The 20,529-nt window shown below is 51.2% G+C and overlaps 1 protein-coding gene across 1 annotated transcript in view; it reads left to right on the forward strand.

The window, feature by feature from the left end:
• Gpr107 (G protein-coupled receptor 107) overlaps nucleotides 1-17,840 on the forward strand; it is a 62,234-nt gene extending 44,394 nt beyond the window's left edge. Inside the window, exons 15-18 of the mRNA XM_057754888.1 lie at nucleotides 5,604-5,653; nucleotides 7,005-7,088; nucleotides 8,269-8,390; nucleotides 12,423-17,840. Coding sequence (XP_057610871.1) covers nucleotides 5,604-5,653; nucleotides 7,005-7,088; nucleotides 8,269-8,390; nucleotides 12,423-12,519 — 353 coding nt within the window. The 3' untranslated portion in view covers nucleotides 12,520-17,840. The remainder of the gene's footprint in view (nucleotides 1-5,603; nucleotides 5,654-7,004; nucleotides 7,089-8,268; nucleotides 8,391-12,422) is intronic.
• The last annotated feature ends 2,689 nt before the right edge of the window (nucleotides 17,841-20,529 follow it).

Genomic DNA, 20,529 nt, shown 5'->3' on the forward strand with positions numbered 1-20,529 from the left:
TGAACTTGGGTTTTTACTTTAATGCCTGGGCTAATCCCAAACTTCTAGACTAGAGATTCTCCCTTGAAGCTCCTGAGAAACGAGCCATCCTCTAGGCCTGACCACCTGTCCGGCTGGCCCACTAGCATTTCTGTTGTTGAAAAGATGGTCTGGCGCAGGTGCACAGCCCCGATGGGTCAGCTCACCTTTGACATCTTTGGACTGTTGCTTGAAATGCATGTAGGAATAGATTTTAATCACTTTTCACACCCCTGATGGCTTGAGGAAAGTGTCCTGTGCTCTGAGTAACTTAGCTCAGAGGCTGTCTCTGAGCAACCATCTTATTGCCCTTACTGGCGGTTACAGCCCCTTTCCCTGTGCTCACTCCCCCAAACTGTCTGAGATTTGTCAGTGGATTTCCTCATGGAGGCTGTAGGGCTCCCGTTAACACTTTAAGGCCAGAGTAGTCCCAGATCTCCGGGGCTTGTCTCATTGCTGACAGTGATGGTGATAGCGAGGCTGTGCATAGGCCATGGGGCCAGCGTGTGAGCATGTGCAGAGCTCTTCTCTCTGCAGAGTGGGCTTGAGCTGCAGCTTAAGCAGATGGAGGGCGGGGGCTTGGCTCAGAGTGAGTCTGAGCAATTCATGCTGCTGGCAAAAACCTACTCCTTGAGCTTTTGTGTTTGAGTAAGAATTGCCTCCATGGCACAACAGGGAGGAGCAGGGGGAAAGGTGAGGAAGTCGTGTCTTAAGTCTGGGGCTTTCTTCACACAGGCAAAGATTAATAAGCTGTCCTGGGCTTTTGCTTCTGTGTGCCCTGTAAGTCATCGGTCATTGCTGAGACTGGCACTGGCCGTCACCAGCAAGAACCCTGATGACAGTGGTCAGTGGAGTGTAGGCAGAGGGAACTTGGTGCTAAGGACGGTGGCCTTGGGCTTGAGGCCTGGCTTCTCCACTTACAGACTGAGTCTGTAGCCTTCACCAGGCCAGATCCTTCATCCCAGACACATCTCTAAGGAGCCTGTGAGATGAAGCAGAAGAAATGGCACAGTGGGGGCACCTTCAGCAGACAGTGACAGTCGCGGTGGTTCTCCTTGTTTCTGGGTAGTTTCAAAACTATCAAAGGAATCAGCTGGGGGCAGGTGTGAGCAGTCTCTGGCCTTCTTAGGGGTTTAGTCTTAAGATTTGAGAAAGTTTAATTCTGTATATTCATGTGTGTCTGGGAGGGCGGGAGTTGGTTATGCACATGTGTGTGGAGACTAGACGATGCAATCAGATCCCCTGAAACTGGGTTTGCGGGCGGTTGTGAGCCAGCTCGTATGGGTGCTGGGAGCCAAACTCAGGTCCTCTGCAGGAGCAGCATATGCTTGCTTTTAGTAGCAGAGCTCCCTTTCCGATTCCCTTTTAGAGATGGTTTTGAATTTTTTGTCAACCTCATACATGTCTAGTGTATTTTGTTTACATCTGCTCCATCTCTTCTATCACCGTCCCTTCTGGAACCCTTTTCCTCAGCACATTTCCCTCCTTTCATGTCCTTCATTTTATTTATTTTTGAATTTTTTCTCCTAGTCTCTGTGTGTGTACACATCATACCTGTATGTGCTAGGGTGAAGTTATGAAAGTCAGCGGACAGCTCTGTTGAATCCATTCTCTCCTTGTACTGTGTGGCTCTCAGGGATGAGGTCAGATTGTCAGGTGTGTAGCAATCACCTTTACCTACTGAGCCATCTTACTGGCCCTTAATTTTATCTTATCTACTATTTGTATGTGTGCACATGCATGCATACATATACAAGGGAGTGGAGAACATGTATGAGCCACAGCGCTCCCATTGAGGGGAGTCAGGAGGATACTTTTGAGGAGTTTGTTTTTAATCTCAGACCGTGGATTCTAGGAATCAAACTCAGGCCCCCTTTAACCTCCTGACCAGCCCGCAGCAGAGAGTAACTTGCCTGTGTGACATGGTGTGGGGCTTTTTCCAGAACCATTGGCAACTCGCCACTGCTGCTCCCCCTCCCCAAGTAGCTGCCACCTGCTTTTTGGTCTTTTTGGTCACCGTGGCTTGAGGGAGGGCGGCAGTCTAGGGAAGGGCAGCAACACCTCCCGTAGCAGCTGTGTGTTAACTCTTGACCCGGGGGCATTGGCAGGAAGATGCCTTCGCCAGGCTTCAGGCTCCACTTGTGGCCCGTTTCCTCTGGGCAGGAGAACCTGGTGGGGGGGCTCTAACTCGGGGAGCCCTGGAGCTGTGGCCGTGCAGCTTGTTCCCCTCCCAGCAGAAGCTCCAACCTCCACAGCTGGGCCCAGGTGGTGGTGATGGCAGCACATGCCGTTAACCCCAGCAGGGGCAGGTGATCCTGAGTTCTGCAGACCAAGTTCTGAGACAGCCAGGGCTACAACGAAGAAACCCTATCTTGAAAACAAAGTAAAATGCTTTAATTACTTTGGTGCTCCCTGGGCAGGAGCCTCTGCCCTAAAGAAGCTCCAGATGAGGAGGAGGATGCACGGGTCAGGGGCAGGCATGTGTACTTACAATGGAGTAGGGGCTGGAACTGAGGGCTCCTGGCTCCCTCTGGCCTGCTCATTCTTTGACCATATTTTGCTACTGCAGTGTAGCAGAGTCAGAAATAGCCAGCCAAGCCTCAGCAAACTAGAACTCCCATGAGAGCCCAGGGAGCAGCAAGCTGTCAGCCTCCTAAACTCCCAGGAAATCTTTGGAAGAAAAGAAAGGGAGGCTTGGGATTCCAGGTTGTAACCTGCTCCTGGCTGCTCCTCTCATGATGCTGGGAGGTTTCACCTTGCGGCTGGTCCTCTGCGCTGTGCCCTGACTCATCAATTCCATGTAGCAGGCTGCACTGTTTCCAGGAGGGCCTGGGCATGCTAGCAGTCCCGGGTTCACATTTTGTTCCAGTAATACTAGACTCTGGGTTTCTGCCAGTCATTGTGGCCACCTTTGATGCAAGCTAGCCCCATGTAATCCTGACAGGATTCTGTTCAACTTGGAACAGCATCCAGGTGCTGAGCTGTTTGCTGCCTGTATTACCTTGCCGATTACCCCAGTGAGCCTATGGGTAGATATTATTGTTCCTGCCTTAACAGATGGACAGACTGAAGTTCAGACAGAGGGTAGATGGCTTGCTTAGTATCACATGAGTAGAACTGGCAGAAGAATTGAGGTTTGAACCCTGGACGTACAGCTCCACTGTGCTGTGTGTTCTGTGTTCTTCTGTCCTGCTCCACCTCCACTTACACACTTGCAGGGGTGGCTAGAGAGAACTGACTAACAGGGTTGAGGCCTGAGGGGCCTGGTGCCTGCCAGCAGCAGTGCTAACTAATGCCAAGGTATTAGCAACGATGTCTTCGTGACTGCTTTAGGGAATGGCCTGGAGCTCTTCACACATTCTTCCAAGACCAATTTGTCAGCCCTGGGAGTGCTGGGTAACATGGTAGTGTTCTATGTCCTTCGTAGTTCCCCATGGGACTCCCTCCTAGTCTCTGCCACAGTGTCTGGCTGAACCTGCTGCTTGCTGTCTTGACCACACCCAATCACTGTACGCCGGGGGGGGGGGGGGGGGGGGGGGGGGGGGCATTCACTCAGCTGGGCTCTTACTATTGGTTTTCTCTGTTAAAACCCTCAGAACCAGTAACGACAAGTCTTGTGTCTTTACTCTCTGTCTAGCCCTGTTGCCAGCTTCCCCAAGGTCTAGCATGCTGAGCCCCCTTCTCTTCCACAGTAGGGCCCATTGGTTCCTTCCCTGCCTGCCTGACTCCCCTGGAAAACCCTGCCTCATCCTCTGTCATCTCGTCCCTTTCCCAGCACCTCCCAGCACCCGGGACTCTTAAGAAGGAAAGCAGAACACCCCCTGCCAGGCAGTCACTTCTCTGGGTGCAAAGCTTCCATCTTCAGGACTCCTTCAGCCTGCAGAGTTTGGAAGAGAACTTGAGAGCACTAAACACTTTATGGCCTTTTAGGAAAAGAGAAAATTAGTGGTTGCCCTGGGTGACAAGGTGTAATGCCCTCAAGCTTTGGCTGGCTCTGCTACATTGCAGAGTGTGGTGGGACCTGGCCCTGTTGTGGAAACAAGATGTGTGTGTGTGGGGGCGAGTGCATGTGGGCAAAACCCAAGCTCTAGGATAGTCTGATTCACCTCGTGTGTCTCAAATTTAGCATCTGTCCTCAGTGACATCCCTCCCAGCCTCTGGGTGTCCCCGACAGCTGGGATGATACTGCAACTGCCCAGAGCACTGTTTGTACCCAATGCCTCGTGCAAGTCAGGACTTGGTCAACTAGTATTGACTGGACAAACAAAGGGTGAGAACCAGAGAGCTTGTTTTAAAAAAATAACAAAAAAAAAACATGATTCTCAGAGGTGCAGAGTTGAGAGTGTTGGGTAATCTGCCAGTTGTCACCTCCCTTGCTTGCTAGGTGTGTGTACTTGTTCCTGCATGCATGACCACACACACACAAGCCCACACGAAAAGCCAGTGTGTCTCTGGACTTTGGAAGTCTCTGGAAAGGCTGCCTCTCAGAAGACCTGGCAGCACCCTTAGTTGACAATCACCTTGATGACTTAGGGTTCCTGGAATCTCTGTGGGCATCCTAAGCTTCCTTCCCCCACTCATCATGAGCCAGAGGGGAAGGGAAGAAGAAATTTGAATGTCTGCCACCCACAGTCCCATTCTTAAACTGAATCAGTAATTGAATGCTGTTAAGCAAAATTAATTTGTCTCCTGCAGGAAGGCAATGATGAATGAAAGGGTTGCTAATCGGGGAGGAGCCAGGCTACTCTCTGCGGTCATCAATATTTCATAGCTATAGGCAGTGTCGGAAGCTGGGTGTCCCGGTGTGGCTGACCTTGAACATTCTTGAAGGGAAAGCTTAACCAAGGAGCCTGATTTCCAAGTAGTTAACTCTGAAGCCTGTAAAGGAAATGGAAGTGAGGTTTCCCAAGTGCACCTGAGAGTTGTTTGCATTTGCCCCTCTGAGAGGCCCTCAGATGGGTGTGTGGGCCACCCTGGTCTGCTTCTGGCGGAGGGGGCAGCTGTCCCACAGTGCAGCGCAGGGCTGGAGATGTTAGCCCTGACCCTTGTCTTTACTGAGATCCATTTCTGACTAGAGTGGCCCATCTCCTGAGTGAGGTGTCGCCCCAAACAGTTGAGAGATTGATGGCATCATGCTACTGGCCAGGTACTCAACTTGTTCCTTTTCTTCTTTCTATCTATCTATCTATCTATCTATCTATCTATCTATCTATCTATCTATCTATCTATCTATATCACTCTCTCTCTGTCTCTGTGCGCACACGTGTGTGATTATCACCTCTGCACCCACAGGGTATACAGATACAGAAGGGACATGATTTTTAAAATCATACATATATGATATAAATAATATATATATATATATGATTACAAATCATGTCCCTTCTGTATCTGTATACCCTGTGAAGTTCAAGCACAGCACTTCAAACTGCTTAGGGCTGAGGAGGTGTTTTTGCCTCAGAGCAGTCTGGCCCACATAGTAAGACTTTGTCTCCATATGGACGAATGGGAGTAGGTGGCAGGACAGGTGGTTGGTGATTGGATGAAAAAAAAAGTTAATGCACTTTTTATTCTCTTCTTTGTAGCTGCCATTAACTTAGCAAAGCTGAAGCTTTTCAGACATTACTACGTCTTGGTGAGTAAAACACAAAACTAAGTCTGTAAATAAGATCAGTGTGCGGGCCTGGGGACAACAGCCACCGCACCTGGACCCACCAGTGGCCTCACAACCTCACGTCCCCTCTCCTAAAGTGGCAGTGAAAGATCTGGGTTGCTGCTTTTAAGCCTTAGTGTTAGAAGTGTCTTTAAATACTTAGGAAAGTAGCACATACACTTCGTGGGAAACCAGAACTGCAGGAGTGTGAGAGTGACGGGGTGTGGGTGGGTGTGTGGGTGTGTAGTGTCCAGGATAGTATGTGATCCCCAAGTTCTAGGCCACACCCAGTCATTCCCTGACTTGCCCTTTCTGCCCACTTAGGAATATGGGTTCATCCCTGTGCTTTCCTGCAGGCTCCCCACAAAATTTCTGCGTGTTCACCACTCTCTCCGTTGCCAGGCAGGAGCTAGCTGTATTGCAGTGATATATCCCTTAAAAACAGAAAGTTGAGGCTGGTTTTGTTGTGTTCCATTGCTTCTCCCTCCCAAGAGCTGGGATTAAAGGTGTGCATCATTGTGTCCAGCAAGTCAATGGTGAACATAAAGCCTTGTGTAAGTGTAGCCCCGTAGCCCCGTGGTGTGAGCACATTATTTCCTTGACTCCCACAAGGAAGCTTGACAGCTCTGCTCGAGCTGATGTTCAGATGTTGGAGGTGGCAGCAGAGAAGCAGGGCGGACGCCCATCAGCTGCTGCTCTTGTCCTTGCTCGCCCCTTCTCATTGTCTATTTTGTTTATACGGATCTTGTGTCACCACAGAGCATTTCCTGATGCCTATGACGATACAGAGAAGTGGTTCTTTGGCAAGACCAGGAGACACTGTACCTATACTGCCTGGCCTGCAAGCCTAGCCAACCCTAACCTGATCTGGTGTTCAGTATGGCCTCATGGCCAGTTCACTGAGGCCTCATCACAGGGAGAGAAGGTGTTAGCGGCTTGGGCGTGTGGTTCCATATGTCCTGGAGTTTGGGCCTCAGTTGCTCATTGTGTCGTCCACGTGCTCCCCATGGGACTGTTTCGCTGTAGCTGCTGGGAACTGCTCCCAGGCCTGGGGGTGAAAGCAGTGCCCTTGGAGACTGACACCAAATGACCTGCATGTGGGTGGTGAGAAGGGTTAGAACAGCCACACAAAGGGGCTAGTCTCCCAGGGCGGATCTGGTCAGTGTCTTAGCCACTGTGAGGAAGACGTGTAGAGCAGAGCCTCCAGCTTTCCTTGCTGAATTGGTAACCAGGGCTATAGACCACATCTTTTCCTTCTGGGAACTGTTTTCTGCTTTGGAGGTAATTAGTGGCAGAAAGCAGTACTCTAATTTCTGATGTCCTTCTTCTGTAGATCGTGTGCTACATTTACTTCACCAGGATCATCGCCTTCCTTCTCAAGTTTGCTGTTCCATTCCAGTGGAAGTGGCTCTACCAGGTCTGCAGCTCTGGGGGGCAGTTTGGAATTTATAGCTTAAGATTGCGTCTGACTTTCCTGGGGATGACTGCTAAGACCTTCCGTCTCCTCTGCTCTCCAGATACAGTGATCTGTGTGCCTAGAAGAGCTGTTGGGTTACATGAGGGATCTGGATGTAATTGCATTATTGATTAATTCTAAGTATTTGAGGAGAAAAGCCTCAAGCAGAGCGAGATTCGCTCTGTGTAATTAGAATGTATTCACCTTCGCCTTCAGTCACAGAGCCTGAGTGGTTTTGAATTTAGTTCTTCATGATTTAGTGATTTGTTTTTTAATTTTGGGTTTTTGAACCTATTACTTTTATTATGATTATGAATTATCTTTGTAAGATACTAGAACTAGTCATGGGTCACCGAGTGCTACTGTGCAGTAGGGCCTTTGTTCTTGGGACTGGAGAGGTGACTTAGAGGTCAAGAGCACTTGCTGTTCTCCCAGAGGACTCACAGTCAGTTCCCAGAAACTACATAGAGTGGGCAACTCACAATGGTTTGTAAATCCAGCCCCAGTGGAGCCAACACTCTCTTCTGGTCTGTGCAGCCACTGTACAGGTGTGCAACACACGTAGACAGACACACACACACGCATAGATAAAAAGTACAATGACAGTCTTTTTTTTTTTTTTTTTTTTTTTTAAAGAAGGATTAATTTACTAGAACCCCCACCCCATGCCCCAGCTAGGCAGGTGGCTCAGGTAGTAAAGGTGTCTGCTGCCAAGACTGATGACCTGAGTTTGATCCCCCAGGACCCACATGATGGAAGGAGAAATTGCAATTCCATAAGTAAGTTGTCCTCTGACCTCCACACTCAACTCCACAGTGTACACACACACACACACACACACACACACACTATATTAATGAAAAAGAAAGAACAAGTAGGACAGAGAAAATATAAAATGAACCAGTGTGATGGAAGACTATAACCCATTATTTGGGAAGCTGGTGCAGAAGGTAGTGGGTTCAAAGCCAGCCTCATATAAAAAATAGTGGGTTCCCATGGATACGCCTCAGTGTCCCCTCTGGAGCTGTTGCTGTTGGTGCAGCATGTAGACTGAAGGAGGCAGCAGCTTGTTTAGTTCTCTTGCTTTCTGAAGAGCAGTGTTGCTAATTCTTTTATTTTGGGGTGGATTTTAAATTTGCAGCTGCTGGATGAAACAGCCACACTGGTGTTCTTTGTCCTGACGGGGTATAAATTCCGCCCGGCTTCAGATAACCCCTACCTGCAGCTCTCTCAGGAGGAAGATGACCTGGAGATGGAGTCTGTGTAAGCTGTCCCTCCCTCCCTCCCTCCCTCCCTCCCTCCCTCCCTCCCTCCCTCCCTCCCTCCCTCCCTCCTTAACCTTCTCTGAACTGAAAGGCATGGTGTGCAGTGAGTCCCCTGCTCTCAGCATTCTGCAGCTTAGAGGTGGTACCTCTCTCTATTTTTAGCAGAAGGACACGGACACTGGAGCCCCTGGTGTGCTTAGCTAGTTTGAAGTGCAGTGTGTGCCAGCCATTGCTCAGTCTTGTCAGAGAAGATTAGAACTTTCCATCCTGTTAAGTGTCACTGGAGCAGCTCCCAGTGACCCAGTGGCAAGAGTTTGGAAATGTTCTGGGCCAGTTTAGAACCGCTGTCAGGCTGCAAGCATTGCTATTAGTGTTTGAAAATGACGTCTTCTGAGTCACCACAGGTTGACAGCAGGGGACACCTCTGACAGCATCTGAGTCACAGGGTTAGGAACTACGGGCCCTATTTTCAGGAAAGGGTCATTTGCCAGATGGGTCATCACCGTGCCAGCTCTGACTCTGAGGAGCTGGGCTGTGTGTGTGGTGGTCAGCTCAGGACAAGACTCCCTGGCCCTGCCCCATTGCCTTTATCCTCTCCAGCTCAAAGGCTGAGGTATAGCCCAGGCTGGGCTGGCAGACACATGAGGCCTTAGGGCGGCTCTTCGTGCTAGCTGCTCCACTAGGGCGGTGAGTGCAAGGTGGATCCTGGCCCAGACCCTGACCACATCTCATCCCCCACGCCCCCCATGAGAAATACTTTTTCCACACAATGGGAAGAGCCGGAGAGCCTCCAGCTGAACCTTTTGCAGAGGTAGTAGAGACTTTGCAAATGGCCTTTGAAAGAGGCACAACACAAGTCAGCCAGTGGCCCTCCTACTCCTGCCTGCAAGATGCTAGATGCTTGGCTAAATGGTGAGGTCATAGCGTCCTCTGCTGCGTGGAACTATGAATGGGTCCCTATGTTTCTTCCTAGATCATTGTACCTTGGAAAGGGGATGTGTGTGTCTTTGTGGCGATGATTTATTTTGTTTTTGGAGACAGGGTGTCACTGTGTATTTTTGGGTGGCTATGTGAACCAGGCTGGCCTCAAACTCACAGAGGCCTCTGCTTCCTGAATGCTGGGATTAAAGGAGTGTGCTACCGTGCCTGACTTTCATGGCAATGTTTAAAGTCTGACTTTGGTGTCAGTGTGTTTGAAACTTGGGAGGGAGGTGGAGGTGCAGAGACTCCAGCCCTGTAACTAGAGTGCACATTCTACTGTCTGGCAAGGCAGGGGGAAGGTTGGAGATGGAGGTATAACCCTTTGGTGCCCTCAGTTTATACCCCTGTGACAAGGAACCAGAGCTCAGGCCATGCACACCATGACAGTGACAGGAGCGCTGCAGTGGCAGGGGCTGCATGCCCAGTGGTCACACAGGCTTATTTACTTAGGGCGCTGGCATCACCAGTGCCTCAGTGCAGTCTGGGCTCTCAGGGAAGCTCTAAGACTGCCTTAGCTCAGTAAGGACACTGGAATGGGACCCCTGGGACATAGAATAGAGCTGAGCTCACGGACAGACCGTATCTAATATACACAAGACATCTAAGGAAGGAGGGAGAGAGGCCAGCTGGGAAAGGGGGGCTGCTCAGAGAGTTCTGGAGATTGAGAAGCTGTGGAGGCAGAACAGACCCATGGGGGTCCTGCCACCTGCCTCCTGCCACTGGTGGTGCTCTCTCAGAATAGGAGAATGGCACAGCACCTGGGCTGCCATCCTTCTGCTCAGGAAGACAGCAGGCTTGCTCTTTGTGTTAGCTGCTCCGCTAGGGTGGTGAGGGCAAGGTGGCACCTCTTAAGTCCTCCACAAATAACTCGTGCCAGAGGCAAGCAGAGCTCTGGCCTCAATGTTCTAGAAAGTCTTTAGCTCTCTAAGGTGATTCTTCTGTAAGAGCAACTAGGCCTGACCTACCACAGATAATGTAAGAACTGTGTCCTGTGTCCTCTGCCTTCCTTTGCACACCCTCAGGACAAGTCCACAGTCTCCTAACAAGCCTCACGAGTGGGTGCCCCTCCCCAACTTGTGTGACCATATCCTAAGTCATTTCCTTGTCTTGTTTTCTTCTGTGTAGGAGAAGCTTCCATCCTTGTGCTGGCCCAGGCTTTCCTGTGGAGCCTGTTGGCTATCATCCTTTAAGGCCTATGGTTTTACTGTTCAGCCTGTGAAGGAAGTTGCCGGGGCTTGCTTTCCCTTCTTGTTTCTTTTACATGTCTCCTTGAGTCTACCAGTTTTGGTTACAAACTTAATGTTTACAAACTTAATGTTAAAAATGAAAGAAAAAGCCAGGCGGTGGTGATGTACGCCTTTAATCCCAGCACTTGGGAGGCAGAGGCAGGTGGATCTCTGTGAGTTCGAGGCCAGCCTGGTCTACAAGAGCTAGTTCCAGGACAGGAACCAAAAAGCTACGGAGAAACCCTGTCTCGAAAATCCTAAATAAATAAATAAAGTCATTAATAAAAAAAATGAAAGAAAAAAAACCCCAGTAAGTTGAAAAGTACTGGGTGACATTTTACTAACTAGCATTGTGAGTGTCTGCCATGCTCCTCACATCCTTACTGTCTGGTTGCTCCTGACCTGGGTTCTGTGTAGGGGAGTGGGAAGGGCCTAAAGTCTCCCCAAGCTCCCACTCCACGGGGAGGCAGAGAATCTGATGCCCAGGATTCTCATAGCTAGGCCTCTCACAGTGTAGCCCCTAAGTATGTCTTAGGCAAAGAAACAGATGTGTCCATGGCAGTTTCAGCCAAGCTGTCTGCTTGCAGCCTGCCGTAGTGGACAAGCTGTGATCATGGACTTTGGATTTGGGGAAACACAGGGGCAAATGTGGAGCTGGCAAGGGTCCCCAGCAGACTTCTGCTCTTGTCACACTATTGGCTGGCCCTCTGGGATGTGCTGCTCAGACCTGCTTAGGAGCTGTGACCTCCAGAAGGGTGCACTAGAGTTCCCTCCTGCACAGTGGTCCATGAGAACAGACTGGCGGCTGTGGTGTGGGCTACTGGACAGATGCTAAGAGCGTGCATGGGAACAGAGCTGTGTTCCCTGTGACCCTGTGTCCCGCCTGAGGCTTTAGGGTGTTAACTCCACACCCAGGCCCGGCAGCAGGACTGTCCTCAGGGTGAGTGAGGTGAGTGACTATTCCATGGACCCAACCGTGTGTCCCTCAGCTGTTCCTCTTGGTGCCACTGCTCAGTCCACAGGGGCTGATGTTCTCATCTTGCCTTCTCTTCTTTCTACACATCCTCAGGGCTGCAGGATCATCCTAGAGTGCTTGTCAAGTATAGGCTCTGTTGCTGCTCAGAGGGAGGCCACAGCCCCTAGAGGGGTGAAAGCAGCCACCCAGGCCCAGCAGTGCAGGTGGGCACTAGCAGCTGTCTGATGACACTTAGCTCTCAGGAACACAGCTCTTGGAAGCCTGAGCTGAAAGAGGATGAAGCTGACCAGCTAGGTGAAGAGCAGGAGGGGGGTGGGAGTGAGATAATTGTGCAGAAGAGCTGCGCCGGGCAGCAGCAGCATGGAAGAGAAGCTGAGGGCTTCTTGCAATGGCGGGGGAACATCAGACCATGAGGAAGCAGTGTTAACTGTCCACAGGGCAGGGTTTTGAGCCTGTGGTTCTGTCCTGTACCTTGGGAGTGACTGTGTGTAGCTGCTGCAGGTGTCCGTCCACTACTTAACTTTCTTTTCTGAATGTCCCATAACCACAACGATAATATGAATATGGTCTATAATTTCTGGCCACTGTGGTGAAAGAGAGAAAAATTCACATTGGCAGTGATGACAGCTTGCTTGGAGACATGAGGAATCTTCTTTTTCCTCGTGGTGGTTCTGGAAGGGAAGATTTCTCTTTATACTTAGGCTTAGAAAGGTCAGTGGCCTGCCAGCACCACATAGCACACCATACAGCGTCACACTAGCGGGAGGAGGCCAGGTTTCTACCTTGGCCTACAAGAAGCTTTCTGCAGGGTTACAGATTCCCCAACATTTTGACTTCTCTTTTTCAGAGTGACAGCATCAGGAGTGACGGAGAACATGAAGAAAGTCAGGAAAGTGACCAATGGCGCCGTGGAGCCCCAGGGTGACTGGGAGTGCACCGCATGATGGGCCCCGCTCTGAGGATGCACTGTCAATGAGAACAGCCTAGTCACAGCCCTGTCGTGAGCAAGCGTCTTCCTGACAGTGTGGCATCTCCCAACAGTGACACTCCATACCCACAGCACAGCTCAGTGCGTGGACATCTACTTATGTACTCTTAGAAAACCTGATGGCGGTGGGCTCCAGGCAGCTAGGACTGCCCCTCAGGGAGGGTAGGAGCAGAGAGGAGGGGTAAAAGAGAGTCCATCTGGGGTCTCCACAGGGGAACCCCAGTGGCTGCCACTCAGAAAGGCTGTGGTGGTGGGAAGGGCAGGCTGCTGCTGCTCACAGGACTTTGGAGGCTGAGGGTGTGGCTCACTGCTTGGCCAAGCCTTCATGAGGCTTGGGTTCAATCCTGGTACCAGGGTGGGGGGAAAGAAGTTACTTTGGGATGTAGGCAGGTGTCTACCAAGAACACAAAGAAGAGATTGCCTTTGGGGAGCAGCAGCGACAGAAATGAATGGAATTACTTTAGAAAGCCAAATAGTCACCCTAGGTGGTTTGAAGCACTTGTCCAGAGCCACTGGCCCCAAGCACCACTCTAAATGTTGTCCCTCTTCTAACTAGAGGCCAGCTGAGAGGGCCCATTGCGTTGCTGTCCAGGCCACTGCCAGCACTGCAGCCCTATTGGTGAAATGGTTGTCTCTAGCGTGTGTGAAGGGAAGAGGAGCCTTGAGGCTCCAGAAGTGCTCTCCAGACTCCAGGCCCTGCCTCTCCAGAGCAGCCGCCTGCCTTCCTCTCCTTACTTACCCCTGTGTCTTCTGATCAGCATCAGAGAAAACAGGAGAGTGTTCCTTAAGGAGCCACTGGGGGCCGGAAGGGCTGCAGCTAAGCAAATACTTAGGAAAGACTTGTTCCACATCTTGCATGGGCCAGGCAGGGACTTCTGAGCCCCAACCATATTGCAAGCATGCGTGAAGGAAGTGAGCACAGCTGAGCTGCTCATGCTCAGAGACTTGAGGCAGCAAGGTCTGTTCAGAGCCTGGGCAGGAACACCGGCAGCTGCCTGCATGGGACAGTGCTGCAGCAGAGGCGAGCTCGGAAGGCATGTGACCCAGGGCACAGGCGACCAGCTCGGCACCTGAAAGCGGCTTAGTGCCCACGACTTGTCGGTGAGTCACAACTTCAAGGAACGGGCTCTCTGGGGTGACAGCTACTACCTCCCATTTGCCTTCAGCGAGAAGACACCTCTTCTACTGTCCCGGGGTGAGCAGGTCCCTCTCCACCACAGCTGGTCTATCTGGAGAAAAGTAGCTAGGCCTGAAGGACCCCTTAAGGGACCTTTTCCTCCTTTTTTGTTTTGTTCTTGTTTATTTGTTTAAGGTATGTGATGGGAAGGGAGTTGGAGAGGAGATGGGGATAGTTTTAAATGCTTTCTTTTCTGCACATAAGAGCTCGGCCAGCCCTGCAGAAGCTTGTTCCTGTGGTGACATCTAAGCCTGGCCCTCAGAGGGCGGGCTGCTGCTTCCCTGCAGAAGACATTGTTGAGTAGGTGCTAGACTCACAGAAGGTGAGGGCCTCCCCAGGCAGGATTTTTTTTTTTTTTTGAGACAGGGTTTCTCTGTGGTTTTGGAACCTGTCCTGGAACTAGCTCTTGTAGACCAGGCTGGTCTCGAACTCACAGAGATCCGCCTGCCTCTGCCTCCCAAGTGCTGGGATTAAAGGCGTGCGCCACCACCGCCCGGCTCCCAGGCAGGGTTTTTATGAGGGGCCTCAGTTGTGGATTTTAATAAAACTGTTCAGTGGCGAAAGCAAGAGGGGAACTGTGTACCACCTAGCCCACTGGCCTCCCTGAGTGACTATAGGGGGCAGCCTGGTCCTCCCACAGCGTGGGTGCACAGGCGGGAAGGTGAGAAGTCTGGAATGATGGGATCAAAAGCCTAACATGGGGCTGGGAAGACTGGCCCAGAGAGCCCAGGCCGTGGAAAGGGAACTTGTAGCTCTTTATCCTGCACTGTAAATGCGTCTCATCTCCCTATCTTGAGAGCTGTGGGCCAGCATTCAGCGGTGTCCTTGGGTAGAAGAGTCTGGTTGGAGTCCAGTGCTGCCTAGTTGCCCCAGCTTACCAGCTGCTCTCTGCAGCTTGAGTCTCAACGCACCTGGCTGCACACAACCGTGCTTGAACGGTGAAGCCCTTGTGTTGGAGAGACTGAGCAAAAATGGGGTGCACATTGCACTGCCGCTGTGGTATTATAGCCCTACTTTCTGTCCCCCCACCTCTGCCTTGCCTGTGTGAGGTGTCCGTGCTTCCTTTAAAAGTGCTGTGGACTGGAAGCTGTAGGTTGTGACATTTAATAAAGTGTGGATTTTGTTAGAAAATTATTTTTTGACCATCAGGAGCAAGTGTTAAGCTCTGAGCCCTAGTTCTTAACAGTGTCAAGGACTCAGTCAGTTCTTTTTTTTTGGGGGGGGGGAGTTTCGAGACAGGGTTTCTCTGTGGTTTGGGTTCCTGTCCTGGAACTAGCTCTTGTAGACCAGGCTGGTCTCGAACTCACAGAGATCCGCCTGCCTCTGCCTCCCAAGTGCTGGGATTAAAGGCGTGCGCCACCACCGCCCGGCTCTCAGTCAGCTCTTATATTTGACTAGCAGAGTTCTCTGTTCATTCTCTCTGGAGAAACAACTTACTCCAGGGTCAAAGATCCTGCCTCACACCAGGTCTATGTCTGTCCAGTTTTCCTTCAGAAACCACTTGGAATAAATGCCTACATGTCTCCACTCTCCAACCTCTGCCTGCTCTCCTGAGGTGCTTGTGGGCTTTCTGCTCTTCTTGACCTTCCGTCTTCCTTCCCCTCCTCTTCTCTCCCCTCCCCTCCTTCTCCTTTCCCTTATCCCCTGCACCACTGCCCCACCCCGGCGACCTTGCTTTCCCATTGACTCCCTTAGCCCGCCCTGGCATACTGACTGCAGGCCTGGTGCACTGCAGCATTGTCTGCCCCAGAGCGCTAACTATGCAAACTAACACTGATTGCTGCTCTGTACCACGTGGTGGGCTCCCCATACCTCAACGCCTGTTGGCTCTTGGAATGGAGTCCAAAGCCAGTCTCTGCAGAAGGGGAAGCGCGACAGAGATTTCTGTGTTTATTTTCAGTGGCCTCTGGTCACCTCCCTTGTCTATCCCAAAGTGTGTTCCTCGAGGAAGCATTAGTCTGATGAGGTTGCTGGCCCAGTTCCGCATACCCAAGAGGACAGCTGAGCATTTCAGCCTCCCTCTGCCAAGCTGCTGATCCTCACGGGAATATCCTAGACCCCAGCCCCAGCCCTGCTCTCATGCTCCACTGCCCACCTCAGCTTGTGCTGGCTGTGACCTGCCCGGGCCCAGCATTTCATGGTGCCGCCCAGCGACCCACCCTGCCCACTGCTGCTGCCTTTCCTCTCTAGAGTTGGGTGAGGACTTTATTTGTATCCCTTGGCTGAAAAGGTGTTAATTTAGAACAGGCCAGTGTTCTCGAAGATCAGCCCTTTACTCCAGCTTTCCAAGGCCGCCCTGGTATAAACCTGTAAAATACATTCATACGAGTCTTGCTCATACGTGTACCACCTAGAATGTGTTCACAGGTCGTAGGCCAAGGAACCTATACCAATACCCCGGGGCCTCTTCTGTCCTGTAGGATGTGTTTCATGCTTTAAAAACATCATAAATTGGGGCTGGAGAGATGGCTCAGAGGTTAAGAGCACTGCCTGCTGTTCAGAGGTCCTGAGTTCAATTCCCAGCAACCCCATCGTGACTCACAACCATCTGTAATGAGATCTGGTGCCCTCTTCTAAGCTGCAGGCACACATGCAGACAGAACACTGTATACATAATGAATAAATAAATCTTTAAAAAAATATAAATTTAGGTGGCCCTCTACCTGGGCAGGGGCCCACCTCCCTGCTTCCCAGCGTTATAAAGAGACTTCACCAAGGGACGGGACCAGCTTGGGAGCAGACATGATCATGTTATGTCGGGATCTGGCATGATTCTGACAACAAGGAGATTGCAGATAGGCCACTGGGGAAGGCACACAAGTTCCTGGTGTGTCTGTAAAGAGCAAAGTGAGACAGATTCACTCCCACGACAGGATGCTGAGTCTGTGCCATAGACGGGGAGCTGGAACGCCAGCCTTAGCATCCATGCGCTGCCTCCCTCTGCAGAGGGCCAGATAGTCTGTCCACACGAGAGCTTTCTGATTCCTAGGCAGCTTTTCTGGATGACCCATATAACAGGCGAATAACCCAGAGGACTTATTTGCAGGAGGTCTTATGGGCCTTTGTGCCTATTCAAGTTGGGATGCTGGGCCACTTAGTAATTGTAGCATTAACCACTGGCCATTTACAAGCATGGGGTATGTGTGTGTTCAGGATTGGTGGGCTGGCCACTGTATGGAGGCAAAGCAAACATGTCCAATAAAGATTCCATGCTGGAGCTCGTGTCTGTGATCCCAGGAAAACCTGGTACTCCCTGTCTGCTTTCTTGTGACTCAGTGGTTCTCACCCTTCCTAATACTGTGATCCCTTAATAAAGTCCTTCAGGCTGTGCTGACCCCGGCCATAAGATTATATTCCTTGCTACTTCATAACTGTAATTGTATTACTGTCAAGAATCGTAATGTAAATACCGGGTGTAGATGGTTTTAGGTGACCCTGTGAAAGGTCACTCACCCACAGGTTGAGAACTGTTGTGACTCCTTCTTTGTGATCTGTGCTGATGAGCTGGCTGCCTTCCGTCCACTCTCGCTGCCAGTAACCCCACCTGGCAAAGCTCTGCCACCAGGGCTATGGTACAGATGCAAACCTCTGAGGTGCAGTCATAGGAGACTCCTGGTCAGGATTCAGCACTGCTGTCACCAAAGGGGAGGTGACAGCAGAGATTTGGGGCCAAGCCCCTTCTGAGACAGGCTTCCTGGTTTTCCAGAAGCTTTGCCGTCATCCCCTGTGGGAATCAGACATTTGGGTCAGCACAAAGTGCTTCACTGGACGTGTTTTCAGTTGACAGGCACTGTTCATACAGTAAAATTCTTTCCACACAGTCTGGGCTGGAAAAGTGGCTCCGTGGGTAAAGTAAGTGCCAGCCATGCAAGCGTGACATACAGAGTTTGGATTCTCAGTGCCCACATGAAAACCAGCTGTGGCGGTGCCTGCCTGTAAGCCTCATACATGCGGAGCGGGAGGATTTCCAGATGCTGGTCAGTGGGCCCTAGGCCCTGTGAGAGACCCTGCCTCAAAACAAGGTGGGGAATGGTAGAGGAGGGCACTCAGTCAAGATGTGACATGCACAAATACACAAACACTACAAACAGAAAAAAATAAAGCGCTGAAGTTCCCAGTTGTGAGAGTGGTTCTGAAGCCCCCACCACAAGCTGCCGCCTTTCGGAGCTCCCACCGCTCCCACACTGCATCACTCCAGACTCTCTGCTCAGAGCTGCTCCAGGGTGAGCGGCCACTAGGGGAGCCTGGTCTTGAGGTCTGCAGACACAGAACCTGGGGAAAGCTGTCACTCTGCCTGTGCCACCCAGTCAGCAGCCAGGCCCAGATCCACGTGGAGAAAGAGCGGAGTCCGGTCCCGGCCCAGAGTGGGGGCTCTGGTTTCTTCTGCACAGCTGCAGTAATGGCGGACACGCCTTGTTTCCGCAGAGCCTGAGGGTCCATTCTGTTGATTTTGCTGCAGCAGAGCCTCCACTATAGCCCTTGTCAGTGATTGTTGGTTGGTAGAGGTGTCAAGAGCTAAGGATGAAAAGGAGGGACCGTCTTAAGACCCCAGAAGGAGAGAAGGAATGGGAACTGGCATTGGTATGTAAAATGAAAAAAGACAAAAAGACTCCAGAGGAGAGAGTGCTGAGGCGGGAGAGTGGGGGTAGCAGAGACCAATAAAGAAACAGCCCTGGGGATGAGGAAATCCAGCCATTCTCACTCCCAGGGGCACCAGGTGCCCTGCAGGGTCCAGAGTTTCTGATTCTGAAGGTCGTCAGGGCCTGAGACTGCCTCCTAGCAGTGCTGGACAGGGTTGATGAGACCGTCCTTGTGTGTGACAACACTCTGGTCGGGGCCTTTAACCCAGAGGTGGTCTCTAGCTGGCAGGTGAACATGGACATCTAACAAGGTGTGACTACCTAAGTGTCACACGGTGATGGGCAGGGCAGAGGCAGGACACAGCCTTTGTGGCCTCTGGCTGTTTTCCTAGGGCATCCCAGCTAGAAACGCTGATGCTGGGCTGTCTGAACTCTGACGCCATAGACCCAGCTTGGCGTTGGGAAAAAGGAGCCTGCTCTCTGACCCACACTGCTCTACACACTGAACACTAGAACCGCCTTTACTGACTGAGCTCCAGCGCTGGCCTCGGCCTGGGCAGTCAGTGTATAGTAGGGCTGGAGAGATGGCTTAGCTGTTGAGAGCACTGGCTGCTCTTCCAGAGGTCTTGAGTTCAGTTCCCAGCAGCCATCTGTAATGAGACCTGCCATTCTCTTCAGGCTTGCAGACAAAACACTGTGTACATAATATATATCTTTTTTAAAAAATGTGTACAGTATAGCCGGAAAGATGGCTCAGTGGTTAGGAGCATTTGCTGCTTTTACAGAGAACCTCTAACCTTTCAAAACTTCTGCTCCAGGGGCCTGATGCCCTCTTCTGACCTTGGGCACCAGACACTCATGTGGTGCACAAACACACCACAAGTGATCAAATCACTCATATCTTTTTTTTCTTTTTTATTCTCTCTCTCTCTCTCTTTTTTTTTTTTTTTTTTTTTTTTTTTTTTTTTTTTTTTTTTTTGAGACAGGGTTTCTCTGAAACAGTCCTAGCTGTCCTGGAACTTACTCTGTAGACCAGGCTGGCCTCGAACTCCATCTGCCTCTGCCTCCCAAGTGCTGGGATTAAAGGTGTGTGCTGCCACCACCTGACTTCATATTTTTAATTTTTTTTTAAAGTTCATAGTGAATGCTGACTGGTGCAGGAACCCCCTCAAGGACCCAGGAAGGGTCATACAACAATCCCAAAGAGGAAATAGAAAAGCCACTGTGGGTACAGTGGTCAGTGCACTTGTCCCGTGCCTTGCTTCTTCCCAAACCTGTCAACACTGTGGCTCATCCTTAGCTGGTCCGGTCAGATGGCAGCCGGCCTTGGTGGGAGGTGTCATTGTATTGGCTGATAGGCAAAGAGCTGACTGGCCCGAGTGATGTGAGGGCTGGGCCCTTCTGCCGTCTGTGTTCTCTGTGTTGGAGCATGCTGCATTGTGGTGCCATGGTCCACACAGCTGTCTGGCTCAGATGTGCCTTCCTCATGGACGCTGCTGCCTTTGGGTCACTCCATCAGGAATCTGTCAGATGAACAGATCAGTAGCTATGTGCTCCTTCTGGCTCCCAAGCAAAGCACTGAGTGTGTCCTGTAAGGAGGCCATGCTGTGTGTCACCAGGGGCACCTGGTGACATGACATTGCAGTCCCCTTGGACTTTGAGAAATCAGCCCTGGTCCCTGGTGCTGGTCTGTCTGCCCCAAGAGAAATTTTCTCAGTATCTGGGAAAGCAGAAGTGACCCACTTAGGAACGGCAAAGGCATGGCTGACCTGCATAGAAGTAAGCCTGTGCCCATTCCCCAGGCCTAGAGGCACAAGCTAACAGCATGCCTCCTCAGCTCTTCTAGGTGCAGTAAAGTGACTATATCAGTCAGCTCCAGCCTGTGAGGGCTGAACATGGCCTTCTAACACCTGCGAGGCCAAGGCTGAGCACGAGCACCTACATCTGGCTTGCAGTGTTGGGAGACAAAAGACAGAAAGAGCCACGAGGACCTGTGTGGAGCCCCTACAGATAGGCTGGTCTCTCTGACCTGAGTGGCTTGGGCACAACAAGACATTCTTATCCTGTCTGTAGACTTTTGCCACCTGCAAGTCAGACTCCTGTCTGAGTCATCTTGCCATTCCAGTTTCCTGTGCCCTTCCTTGTGGTGGGTCCTGGGGCTCTGCACCAACTTTCACCCAGGGCAGGCTCCTCCATTCTCCTCAGGCTC

Source organism: Chionomys nivalis, chromosome 22, assembly GCF_950005125.1.
Source record: "Chionomys nivalis chromosome 22, mChiNiv1.1, whole genome shotgun sequence".
NCBI classification, from domain to species: Eukaryota; Metazoa; Chordata; class Mammalia; order Rodentia; family Cricetidae; genus Chionomys; species Chionomys nivalis.